This window comes from Leptopilina heterotoma, unplaced genomic scaffold (assembly GCF_015476425.1).
Source record: "Leptopilina heterotoma isolate Lh14 unplaced genomic scaffold, ASM1547642v1 Lhet_287, whole genome shotgun sequence".
NCBI lineage: Eukaryota > Metazoa > Arthropoda > Insecta > Hymenoptera > Figitidae > Leptopilina > Leptopilina heterotoma.
Genome location: NW_025110994.1, coordinates 1,476,353 through 1,488,462, shown reverse-complemented (window position 1 = coordinate 1,488,462; position 12,110 = coordinate 1,476,353). Strand labels below are relative to the sequence as shown.

The 12,110-nt window shown below is 27.0% G+C and overlaps 2 protein-coding genes across 2 annotated transcripts; both read right to left on the bottom strand.

The window, feature by feature from the left end:
• Positions 1-395: 395 nt before the first annotated feature.
• Positions 396-4,577, bottom strand: LOC122504308 (cytochrome P450 6k1-like). Its single transcript, XM_043615365.1, has 5 exons — positions 4,456-4,577; positions 3,254-4,176; positions 2,930-3,151; positions 1,024-1,275; positions 396-657 (listed from the first exon to the last, which is right to left on the bottom strand). Exons 2-5 carry the CDS (start codon positions 4,110-4,112, stop codon positions 491-493), a joined length of 1,500 nt encoding a protein of 499 aa, XP_043471300.1. The 5' UTR covers positions 4,113-4,176; positions 4,456-4,577; the 3' UTR covers positions 396-490.
• Positions 4,578-6,133: 1,556 nt separating this feature from the next.
• On the bottom strand, positions 6,134-11,515 carry LOC122504303. Its single transcript, XM_043615358.1, has 8 exons — positions 10,444-11,515; positions 10,130-10,351; positions 9,575-9,826; positions 9,042-9,205; positions 7,492-8,365; positions 7,192-7,413; positions 6,702-6,953; positions 6,134-6,336 (listed from the first exon to the last, which is right to left on the bottom strand). Exons 1-8 carry the CDS (start codon positions 11,300-11,302, stop codon positions 6,170-6,172), a joined length of 3,012 nt encoding a protein of 1,003 aa, XP_043471293.1. The 5' UTR covers positions 11,303-11,515; the 3' UTR covers positions 6,134-6,169.
• Positions 11,516-12,110: the final 595 nt, after the last annotated feature.

Below are 12,110 nucleotides of genomic sequence, written 5' to 3'. Positions count from 1 at the left end.
TTGTTAAATACTACTTTTTTTCACGTGTGGAATACAAAAATAAATTTTTGTCTAATGCTTGATGATAACAAGTTTGTCATATATCTTGTGTACATAAAATAAATTCTCGTGTAATGAGAAAATGATCTATATCTTAATTGGATAAATATTAAAATGACTTTGCTGATATACAACCTAGAGTAGATAGTTTTAGAAAAAAAATTTTAATTCGAGAATAGTGTTTTACTTATAAAATAAGGTTGAATTCATTTCTTTTTAATTAATCAATTTAATTTTGATGTCGCTTTTTATTTAATGTAAATTTAATTAATTTGCATTTAGTTTAAAAAAAGATTTATTATACAAGATATAGTTAATTTATTAGTCAATTTATTATTTAAAATCACTAGGATAGTGTAAAGAATAAGCAGAGAGAAAGCAGTTAGAAATTTTTTATTCTTATTTTTAAAATTAATAGTAGGAAAAATATTTGTTAATCTATTAACATTTGTTAAGGTATTTCGGTAAATTTTAAGTAAATTCCTTCCTTTGGAGCCAAAAGAAAAGCACTTGGATCAATCACATATTCCTTTGGCGTTTTTTCACACTCTTCAACACGGTAGTTTTGTAAAATTTTTATAAGACCGATTTTTGTCTGAAATATTGCAAATCTGGCACCTGAAATTCATTACATTTAGATTAAAATTAAAATTAAGTTTCAAAATGTTTTATTTTGAATAAAATTAGTGAAATGACGAATTTTACTGCAGCTTTAAAGGTGGCGTAAAGATTTTCTTCCCCCCACTCCAGCAAGCGTTGGAGTGGGGAGAAACCTCTGACTTCCTTCTCGCACTCATTGTCCCCACTCTGGCGCTTGAAGCGTAACGTAAAAGGCGGAGTGGGGAGAATGCCACTTTTAAGACTTTATGTATTAAATTATTTTAGTTTCTCGTCTTTTTTTCTTTTTTATTAAATTATTAATCACTATTTAGAAGCAAAAATTAAAAATAAATTAAAATGGTCTCATTTTGAAAAATAGTTTACCAATGCAATTTCTCGGTCCCTCGCCAAATGGCAAATAGAGCATCGGATGTCTCGAATTTATTTCCTCATCTTCAAATCTTTCGGGATCGAATAATTCCGGTTTTGGATAATTTTTTGGATCCCGATGAATTGCATAAACTGGTATCCAAACTTTACTATCTTTTGGAATTGTCACATTTGTCCCAGAAAATGTATATTTTTCCGAAGCCTTTCTCCCTAACAATGTAGCTGGTGGATATTTCCTCAGAGTTTCTATAAAAAGGTGTATTTTTTATTTATTTTTCATTTCTTCATTTTATTTATTTCTTATTTTACTGTTTGTATTTTTTATTTTATTTCTGTTTGATTTATTTTTTATTTTACTTCTATTTGATTTACTTTTCTATTTTATTATTTACAGGCCTCGCTTATAACCACTTTTTAAAATTTTAATAATAATCGTTGCAAGAACTCAATAATTTTAATGAAATTCTTTACAATAATTAAATTGTCTTCAATATAAAATTTTTTGAAAAAAATAATTTCTTTCAGAAGATTTTTTAAAAATTCTTCTCAAGAATGCAATTATTTAAAAAACTTTATTAAAGTTCGATGACAAAAATTCAAATATTTTCAGAAATAAAAAAAATTTTCACAGGAATTCAATTATTTAAAACATAATAATTTTCCTAATATGTTTCGAAAAAAAATTAATTATTTGAATAGATTTTTATTAAATTCTCGGCAAGAATTCATTTGCAGAATTTAATTATTTTTGGAAATAATAAAATTCTTCTCAGGTATTTAATTATTTTTTAAAAATTTTAATAATAATCGTTGCAAGAATTCAATTATTTTTTAAAATTGTATTAAAATTCATCGTAGGATTTCAATACAATTTTAAATGAATTGCGCGAAAAATGCAACTATTCTTAAAAATTTTAATAAAATTCTTTGAAAGAATTCCATTATTTTAAAAAATTTTAAAGAAATTCTTTATAATAATTAAATTGTTTTCAATATATTTTTAATGAAATTTTTCGAAAGAATCCAATTATTTTCATAAATAATATACAATTTTTAAAGGAAATTCAATTATTTAATACTCAAATTTTTTTGAAAAAAACCATTTCCTTATACAAATTTTTTTAAAATTCTACTCAAGAATGAAATTATTTTAAAAACTTTATTAAAGTCCGGTGACAAAAATCCAATTATTTTCATATAAATTTGTTTCTTAGAGTGTATAATAATTATTTCTAATTCATTTCTAATTACATTACTTGAATGAAATTAATTATTATCAAAAATTTTAATGCAAATCTTCGTAATAATTCAATTATTTTAAAAAATGTTGATAAAGTTCTTTATAAGAATTCAAATTTAGGAAAGATTTAATTATTCAATAAATTATTTATTTTTGTATTTAAATAATTGAATTCTAGTAGAACTTTCTAATAATAATTGATTTAGAATTGAATAAAATAAAATGATTAAAGTTTTTGAATAATTTTATTATTTCAAGAAAAATAGGATTGAATTTTGAAAGAACTTTTGTAATTTTTAGAAATAGTTAAATTTCAAAAATTCGTTACATTGAAATCATTTGAAATATTTTAATTCCTGTAGACAAAATAAATCTTAGGTATAGGTATTTAAATATTTTATTGGAAAATTATTCTATTTTTAAATGTAATTAAGAAATTTAAAAAAAATTGAATCGTCAAGCTGAATTTTTCGATAGCTACTTTTTTTACTACTTTTTTCTGTCTTGAAGCTACTTTTTGCCACTTTTTTAAAAATTAATTATAGTGACGAAGCCTGTATTTATTTTTTACTTCACTTTTCTTTTCCCAAAAAAACAAATTTCTATCAATCTTGTAAAAAAAAATTCTTTAAAAAAAAATATTAAATTAAAATAATTTACCTTGAAAAACTTTATGTAAATATTTCATACTCTTGACATTGTCGTATGTTAACTTTCCCTCTGATTTATTTAAAACTTGTTGAATTTCATTTCGAAGTTTATCTTGTACAGACGGATTCAGTGCTAATTCATACAAAGAATTACTCATTGTTGTAGAGGAAGTTTCAAAACCAGCAGCAAAAAATATAAAACATTGTGCAGCTATTAAAGTATCGGTCAATTCTGTAAAAATTTACACAAAGAAAAGAAAATTTTTCTTCAATTTTAATTCAATTTTAATTTTATTAAAAATTTTTACTTACAATTCTAATTATATTAACTCACCAACATCATCCATTTTCTCCGGATTTTCTTTCACGTATCTCAATAAATCGACAAAATCATGTCTAACGACATTATTCTCCTTTCTATATTTCATTGTATCTCTTATTAAACTAATGAAGAAATTATCCAATTCCTCATCTTTCATTATTGGTCCCAATAGTGTAAATAATCCAGGCGAGAAATCTCTAATTTTTGCTTTAATCGATCTCCAAAAATCGAGAACAAAAATTTTTCTACCCATTCTCACGAAATCATTTTCCTCATCTGACAAAGTATTGATATCGATACCAAATGCGCAGGAACCAATTACGTCCATTGTGAATTTTGACGTTAATAAACGACACTCAATCGGTTCATTTTTTGGTACAATTTTTCTCAAATATGTTTCAAAATGATTTCCGCTTTCTAGAAGAAGAAAAAACATTTCTCTCAATTTGCCCGATGTGAAAACAGGTGATAATTTCTTTCTTAACGGTCGCCAGCGTTTTGGTTCGAGATTAAGAAGATTTTGCGAAAGTGGCTCAATTTCTTCATTTACTGGTAAATCACGAGCGGCAAATTTATTGAAGTCCTTGATGAGAATGTCTTTGATTAATTCTGGATCTTTTAATAGTAATATCGGTGTACTTCGAGCATAGATACCAATCATTGACTCATCGTTAAATTGATTGTACAAATTTTTTGCCATTTCACCCGGCGATAGACGATTTAGCAAAATGTCTTTGAAATTTCCCAAAATGGGAAGTGGATCAGGACCTTTGACTCCTTGTTTTTTCCAAAAGTCATGATTCTTTGAACTGTAGACGTAGAGGAAGAGTAAAATTACAGCGACAATGCACAGTATCGCAATTAACGCCATACCTTGTAGAATAATTGTTCAATTTGCACTTATCATCTCTTTTTAGTGTTACATAACAAAAAACCTGTTTTTAAAAAATTTCATTGTTATTCTACTGTTTTTACGTTTTTTTTAACTTTCGTCTTGTTTTCTTATTTTCTTTTCAAATTTTTAAACATTTTTAAAAGAAAATTTGTATCTTCATGATAAATTTACATTCAGTGTGATTTGAATACGTTTCATGAGATTGTAATTTAAAATAAAAGAATCATTACTTATGATAATATCTTTATTTATACAAATTCTAGTAATGTTAGCTTTAAATTTTTTAATTTATTGTTTCAAATTTTGAGAGATAACTTACTTGACTTGATGCTAAAGTTAATATATATAATTACGTCTTGCTTTAGTGAAAACTGCATGTAGACTGTTAGATTAAATTTTTATTGGCCTTACGTCCTCACGAGACTGTATGTATGTGTGAGTAAAAAGAATAGAAAAATTGCCTATTAACCATACAATAATGAATAAACAGGTGACTTGCAGCAATGTGTAACCTGTCATTAAATTTCTATATTATTCACTGAGTCAAACCTTTTTTAATTAATTATTTATTTATTTACAAGAATAGATGTAACAGGACAATTTAGTATGCAAAGCAGAACTAACTTTTTATATCGCGCTCCGAAGAAAGATACCTAAGAAGCAAGTTATTTTAAATCGTTAAAATCACTTTTTTGGAGTCGTTTATAAAGTAACGGCTATTTTTATTAAAGAAGGGCATTTTCATTTTTAAAAAAAGGGTTTTTTCAGAAGTACTCAGAATCTTTTAAAAATTCATCTTTGATTTAGAAAAAAAATTTGATCTTCAAAAATCGAAGCTGCGGTCTTGAGAATTTTTTTATACGATGGAGTAGATTATAAAATTAGGGCTATTTTTAAGTAAAAAGGTCATTTTTTTTAAAAAAGGCTTTTTTCCGAAACGTAGCAGTACTTAGAAACTTTTTAGTATTTTTCTGTAATTCAGAAAATATTTGTGCCTTGAAAAATGATGATGGTCTCGACATTTTTTTATACGATTTTTGGAGTTGTTTATAAAATTAGGGCGTTTTTATTTAAAAAACAGGGCATTTTTATTAAAAAAAGAGCTTTTTTTCTGAAACGTGGAAGTATTCAAAAAATTTTTTTAACTTAATGTTTGATTCAGAAAAAATTTGTTTCTTGAAAAACGAAGCTTTCCTTGAAAAGTTTTTATACAATTTTTAATCTTGAAAAAGGATGATGGTCTTACAAATTTTTATACGATTTTTGGAATCGATCATAAAATTAGGGCTTTTTATATTAAAAAAAGGGCATTTTTTTTATTAAAAAGGGTTTCTTTTTAAAACGTGGAAGTATTCCAAAATTTTTTAGAATTTATCTTTGATTCAGAAAAAATTTGTTTCTTGAAAAACGAAGCTTTCCTTGAAAAGTTTTTATACGATCTTTGCAGTCGATTATAAAATTAGAGCTTTTTTTTTAGCAAAAAGGGCATTTTTATTAAAAAAAAGGGCTTTTTTCTGAAACGTGTCAGTACTTAGTAACTCTTTAGTATTCTTCTCTGATTCAGAAAATATTTATATCTTGAAAAATGACGATGGTCTTGACATTTATTTATATAATATTTTTGTAGTTGATTATAAAATTAGGGCTTTTTTAAGGTAAAAAGTTCATTCATATTAAAAAGGAGCTTTTTTTCGAAAAATTGCGGTACACTTAAAAAATTTCTTAAGTATTCAACTCTGGTTTAGAAGAAAATTTGTATCTCGAAAATTAAAATCAGTTAATTCTATGTAAAAAAAAAATAATTTTTCGTTTTCAATTATATTTTAATTTTTCGAGATAAAAAAACTTCTTTTTGTTACCGTATGGAAAAATTTTCGTTTTCTTGTTTTAATAGATCGACAGTATGAAACATTAGCTGGATACAGTGATAAAAAATAAGCAGTGAGTATTTGAAATTTTTTATATTTTTATCAGTAAGATTAATAAATTCACACTTGTAGAAAGAAAAAATAAATTTTATTTATAAACTATTGTTAAAAAATTTCTGTAAATTTTAAGTAAATTCCCTCTTTCGGAGTCAAAAGAAAAGCCTTTGGATCTATCACATACTCCATCGGCGTTTTTTCACATTCTTCAACATGATAGTTTTGTAAAATTTTTATAAGTCCGATTTTTGTCTGAAATACAGCAAATCTGGCTCCTGAAATTCATTAAAATTAGTTTAAAGTTAACATTTATTTTAAAAATGTTTTATTTTGAATAAAATTAGTGAATTGTTGAATCTTGGTGAGGCTTAAGAGTGGCGTAAAGGTTTTCTTCTCCCCACTCCAGCAAAAAGCGTCAGAGTAGGGAGAAACCTCTGACTTCCTTCTCGCACTCATTGTCTCCACTCTAGCACTTGAAGCGGAGTGGGGAGAATACGAACCTCATGCAACTTTTACGACTTTATGCATTAAATTATTTAATTTTCTCGTCTTTTTTTCTTTTTTATTAAATTATTAATAAGTTTTTAGAAGCAAAATTAAAACTAAATTAAAATGGTCTTATTTTGAAAAATAAGTTTACCAATGCAATTTCTCGGTCCTTCTCCAAATGGCAAATACAGCATTGAATCTCTCGAATTTACTTCTTTATCCTCAAACCTTTCGGGATCGAATAATTCCGGCTTGGGATAATTTTTCGGATCCTGATGAATTGCATAAACTGGAATCAAAACTCTAGTATCCTTTGGAATAGTCACATTTGTACCGGAAAATGTATATTTTTCCGAAGACATTCGCACTAACATTGTTGCTGGTGGATATTTCCTCAAAGTTTCTATAAATGGATCATTTTTATTTATTTATTTTTCCCCAAATTTTCCAAAATCAGAAATTTCTATCATCCTATAAAAAACAATATTTAACTCTCTGCTGATGCTAACGACCGTTATCGTCAAAAATCGTCATTCTGGACGTCTGGTGGGGACTATGGGAGTTACGTGCTTTAGCGATAGAGTGGGGATAAGTTAGCATCAGCAGAGGGTTAAAGAAAGCATTAAATTAAAATACTTTACCTTGAAAAACTTTATGTAAATATTTCATACTCTTGACATTGTCGTATGTTAACTTTCCCTCTGATTTATTTAAAACTTGTTGAATTTCATTTCGAAGTTTATCTTGTACAGACGGATTGAGTGCTAATTCATATAAAGCATTACTCATTGTTGTAGAAGAAGTTTCAAACCCAGCAGCAAAAAATATAAAACATTGTGCAGCTATTAAAGTATCGGTCAATTCTGTAAAAATTTACACAAAGAAAAGAAAATTTGTTTCAATTTAAAATTTGTAATACAATTCTAATTATATTAACTCACCAACATCATCCATTTTCTCCGGATTTTCTTTCACGTATCTCAATAAATCGACAAAATCGTGCCTAACAATATGATTCTCCTTTCTATATTTTATTGTATCCGTTATTAAACCAGTGAAAAAATTATCCAATTCCTCATCTTTCATTATTGGTCCCAATAGTGAAAATAATCCAGGAGAAAAATCTCTAATTTTTCCTTTAATCGATCTCCAAAAATCGAGAACAATAATTTTTCTACCCATTCTCACGAAATCATTTTCCTCATCTGACAAAGTATTAATATCGATGCCAAATGCACAGGAACCAATAACGTCCATTGTGAATTTTGACGTTAATAAACGACACTCAATCGGTTCATTTTTTGGTACAATTTTCTGTAAATAGGTTTCAAAATGATTGCCACTTTCTAGAAGAAGAAAAAACATTTCTCTCAATTTACCCGAAGTGAAAACAGGTGATAATTTCTTTCTCAATGGTCGCCAGCGTTTTGGTTCGAGATTAAGAAGATTTTGCGAAAGTGGCTCAATTTTTTCATTCACTGGCAAACCACGATCGGAAAATATATTGAAATCCTTGATAAGAACGTCTTTGATAAGTTCTGGTGCTTTTATTATTAATATCGGTGTACTAAGTGCATAGATTCCAATCATTGACTCGTCAATAAATTGATCGTACAAATTTTTTACCATTTGACCCAGTGCTAGACGATTTAGTAAAATGTCTTTAAAATTTCCGAAAATGGGATGTGGATCAGGACCTTTGACTCCTTGATTTTTCCAAAAGTCAAGATTTTTTGAATTGTAGACATAGAAAAAGAGTAAAATTACAGCGACAATGCACAGTATCTCAATTAACGCCATACTTTGTGGAATAATTGTTCAATTCGCATTTATCATCTCCTTTTAGTATGACATAAGAAAAAATCTGTTTTTAAAAAATTTTATTAATGTTATTCTATATGTTTCTACGTTTTTTTAACTTTTGTCTTTTTTTACTCTTTGCTTTTCAAGAAAATTTTTAACTTCATTCTAAATTTATATCAGTATCATTTTTGAGTACATACGTTTCATGGTTTAAAATTTAGAATTTAGAATAAAAAATTAGTACTTATTATAACATCTTTATTTACTAGTAAATTCTAGTAATTTTAGCTTTAAATTTTTAAATTCATTGTTTCAAATATTCAAAGATAACTTACTTGACTCAATACGAGGATGAATAAAAACAATTACGTCTTGCTTAACTGAAAAACTTTTGCACACTGCAAAAATTAAGCGTCGTAAAGTCTCAGTCATGGTGGCGCTGCTTTCTCTCCTTTTTGATTATATTTCGATTTTTCTAGACAAAAAAATTTGTTTTTGTTACCGAAACGAAATTTTTCGTATTAGAATTTTCGTTTTGTTAATTTAATAAGCTCGACAATATAAAAAAATAAATTGGTTAGTGTAAAGAATAAGCAGAATGCAGTTTAAAGTTTTTTATGTTTATTTGTTAAAATTAATAAATTCACAGTTGTGGAAATATAAGATGAATTTTATTTATTATCTGCTAACAAATTTCTATAAATTTTAAGTAGATTCCCTTTATCGGGGCCAAGAGAAAAGCCCTTGGATTTATCACATATGGCTTCGGCGTTTCTTCACAATCTTCAACACGATAGTTTTGTAAAATTTTTATAAGACCGATTTTTGTCTGAAATACAGCAAATCTGGCACCTGAAATTCATTACAATTCGTTAAAAGTTAACATTAATTTAAAAAAAATTTTTTTTTTTTTAATAAAATTAGTGAAATGACGAATTTTACTGCAGCTTTAAAGGTGGCGTAAAGATTTTCTTCCCCCCACTCCAGCAAGCGTTGGAGTGGGGAGAAACCTCTGACTTCCTTCTCGCACTCATTGTCCCCACTCTAGCGTTTGAGGCGAAACGTAAAAGGCGGAGTGGGGAGAATGTCACTTTCAAGACTTTATGTATTAAATTATTTTATTTTCTCGACTTTTTTTTATTTATTATTAAATTATTAACCACTTTTTAGAAGCAAAATTTAAAATTAATTAAAATAGTGCTATTTTTAATAATAGTTTACCAATGCAATTTCTCGGTCCCTCGCCAAATGGTAAATAAACCATTGCATGTCTGGAATTTATTTCCTCATCTTCAAACCTTTCGGGATCGAATAATTCCGGATTGGGATAATTTTTCGGATCCCTGTGCATTGCATAAACCGGAACCCAAACTCTAGTATCTTTTGGAATTGTCACATTTGTACCGGAAAATGTATATTTTTCCGAGGCCCTTCGCACTAACATTGTTGCTGGTGGATATTTCCTCAGAGTTTCTATAAACATTTTTATTTATTTTTCATTTCTTTACTTTATTAATTTCTTATTTTACTGTTTGTATTATTTATTTTTATATTGAAATGAATTTATTCATTGATTTTACTTATTTTAATTTTATTTATTTTATTGTTATTTACTTTAATTTTATTTATTTTACTGGTTTTTATTTTAATTTGATTTATGCTAATGTTCTTTATTTTAATTTTATATATTTTTATTTACTTTCCAAAAGCACAAATTTCTATTAAGCTATAAAAAAAATCTTTAAAGAAAGCATTAAATTAAAATGGTTTACTTACCTTGAAAAACTTTATGTAAATATTTCATACTCTTGACATTGTCGTAAGTTAACTTTCCCTCTGATTTATTTAAAACTTGTTGAATTTCATTTCGAAGTTTATCTTGTACAGACGGATTGAGTGCTAATTCATACAAAGCATTACTCATTGTTGTAGAAGAAGTTTCAAACCCAGCAGCAAAAAATATAAAACATTGTGCAGCTATTAAACTGTCGGTCATTTCTGCAAAAATTTACAAAAAGAAGAAATTTTCTTTCAATTTTAATTCAATTTTCATTTTATTTTAATATTTAATTCTAAATATATCAACTCACCAATATCATCCAATTTCTCCGGATTTTCTTTCACGTATCTCAATAAATCAACAAAATCATGTCTAACGACATTATTCTCTTTTCTAAATTTCATTGTATCCGTTATTAAACTAGTGAAAAAATTATCCAATTCCTTATTTTTCATTATTGGTCCCAATAATGAAAATAATCCAGGCGCTAATTCCCTAATTTTTCTCTTAATCGATCTCCAAAAATCGAGATCAAAAATTTCTCTTCCCATTCTTATAAAATCATTTTCTTCATCTGACAGAGTATTAATATCGATGCCAAATGCACAGGAACCAATTACGTCCATTGTGAATTTTGATGTTAATAACCGACATTCTATTGGTTTATTTTTTGGTACAATTTTCCTTAAATATGTTTCAAAATGATTTCCACTTTCTAGAAGGAGAAAAAACATTTCTCTCAATTTACCCGAAGTGAAAACAGGTGATAATTTCTTTCTCAATGGTCGCCAGCGTTTTGGTTCGAGATTAAGAAGATTTTGCGAAAGTGGCTCAATTTTTTCATTCAATGGCAAACCACGATCGGCAAATTTATTAAAATCCTTGATAAGAACGTCTTTGATTAATTCCGGATCTTTTAATATTAATATCGGTGTACTACGAGCATAGACGCCAATCATTGATTCATCAATAAATTGATCGTAAAATATTTTTGCCAATTGACCCGGCGCTAAACGATTTAGTAAAACGTCTTTGAAATTTCCCAAAAATGGTATTGGCTCGGGACCTTTGACTCCTTGTGTTTTCCAAAAGTCATGATTTTTTGAACTGTAGACGTAGAGGAAGAGTAAAATTACAGCGACTATGCAGAGTATCTCAATTGATGCCATTTTTTCTTAGAGGATAATTTTTTAATTCACATTTAGTAATTTTATAAATTCGACTAATTTTACTTTTGAACTATTTTTTTATTTCGTTGTGTCAAATTTTAGAGAAAGAGATAACTTTCTTGACTTGATATTAAGGTTAATATATAATTCCGTCTTGATTTAGTGAGAACTGCATGACGACTGATAGATTTAACTTGAGTTGCATCACCGTGTGTGTGGGTAAAAGAAATAGAAAAATTGCCTATCAACTAAACAATGAATAAACAGGTGACTTGCAGCAAAGTGCAACCTGCTATTATATCTATATTTATCAATGAGTCAAACCTTTTTTTTAGTCCTTCATTTATTTATTTTTTTCATTTGCAGGAATAGGAAGAAGATTATTTAGTATACAAAAATGAACTGATTTTAAAAATATGTGACTCCTTCTGAAGAGTTGATCCTCTATTTATTCACTCAAAAAATCATAAACACAACCTACAACTTTTTGTTTACCTTTATAGTCTCTACAATTTAGTTAAAAATTTTAAAGTACTAAAAATTATGAAAAATTCGAAAAACCGAATTTCTTAAAATTCAACATTTTTTCTTCTCTTTTGTGGCATTTAGCTTCAATATTTTTGTGCTCTTGAAAAATACTTTACATATTTAAAAATCTCCACCCTTTGGTAAAAAATCTGAAATTATCAAAAATATTCAAAAATTCAAAAAACCAAATTTCTAAAAATTCAAATTTTTTTCTTCTGTTTTATGGCATTTGGCTTCAATATTTTTGTTCTCTTTAAAAATACTTTACTTATTTTAATTA

Coding starts and splice junctions, on each gene's coding strand:
- LOC122504303 (XM_043615358.1), bottom strand. CDS start 11,302: ATGGCATCAATTGAGATACTCTGCATAGTCGCTGTAATTTTACTCTTC. Junction 9,827..10,129: donor TTTACATAAAGTTTTTCAAG/GTAAGTAAACCA, acceptor AAATGTTTATAG/AAACTCTGAGGAAATATCCA. Junction 9,206..9,574: donor GGGACCGAGAAATTGCATTG/GTAAACTATTAT, acceptor AATGAATTTCAG/GTGCCAGATTTGCTGTATTT.
- LOC122504308 (XM_043615365.1), bottom strand. CDS start 4,112: ATGGCGTTAATTGCGATACTGTGCATTGTCGCTGTAATTTTACTCTTC. Junction 1,276..2,929: donor TTTACATAAAGTTTTTCAAG/GTAAATTATTTT, acceptor ACCTTTTTATAG/AAACTCTGAGGAAATATCCA. Junction 658..1,023: donor GGGACCGAGAAATTGCATTG/GTAAACTATTTT, acceptor AATGAATTTCAG/GTGCCAGATTTGCAATATTT.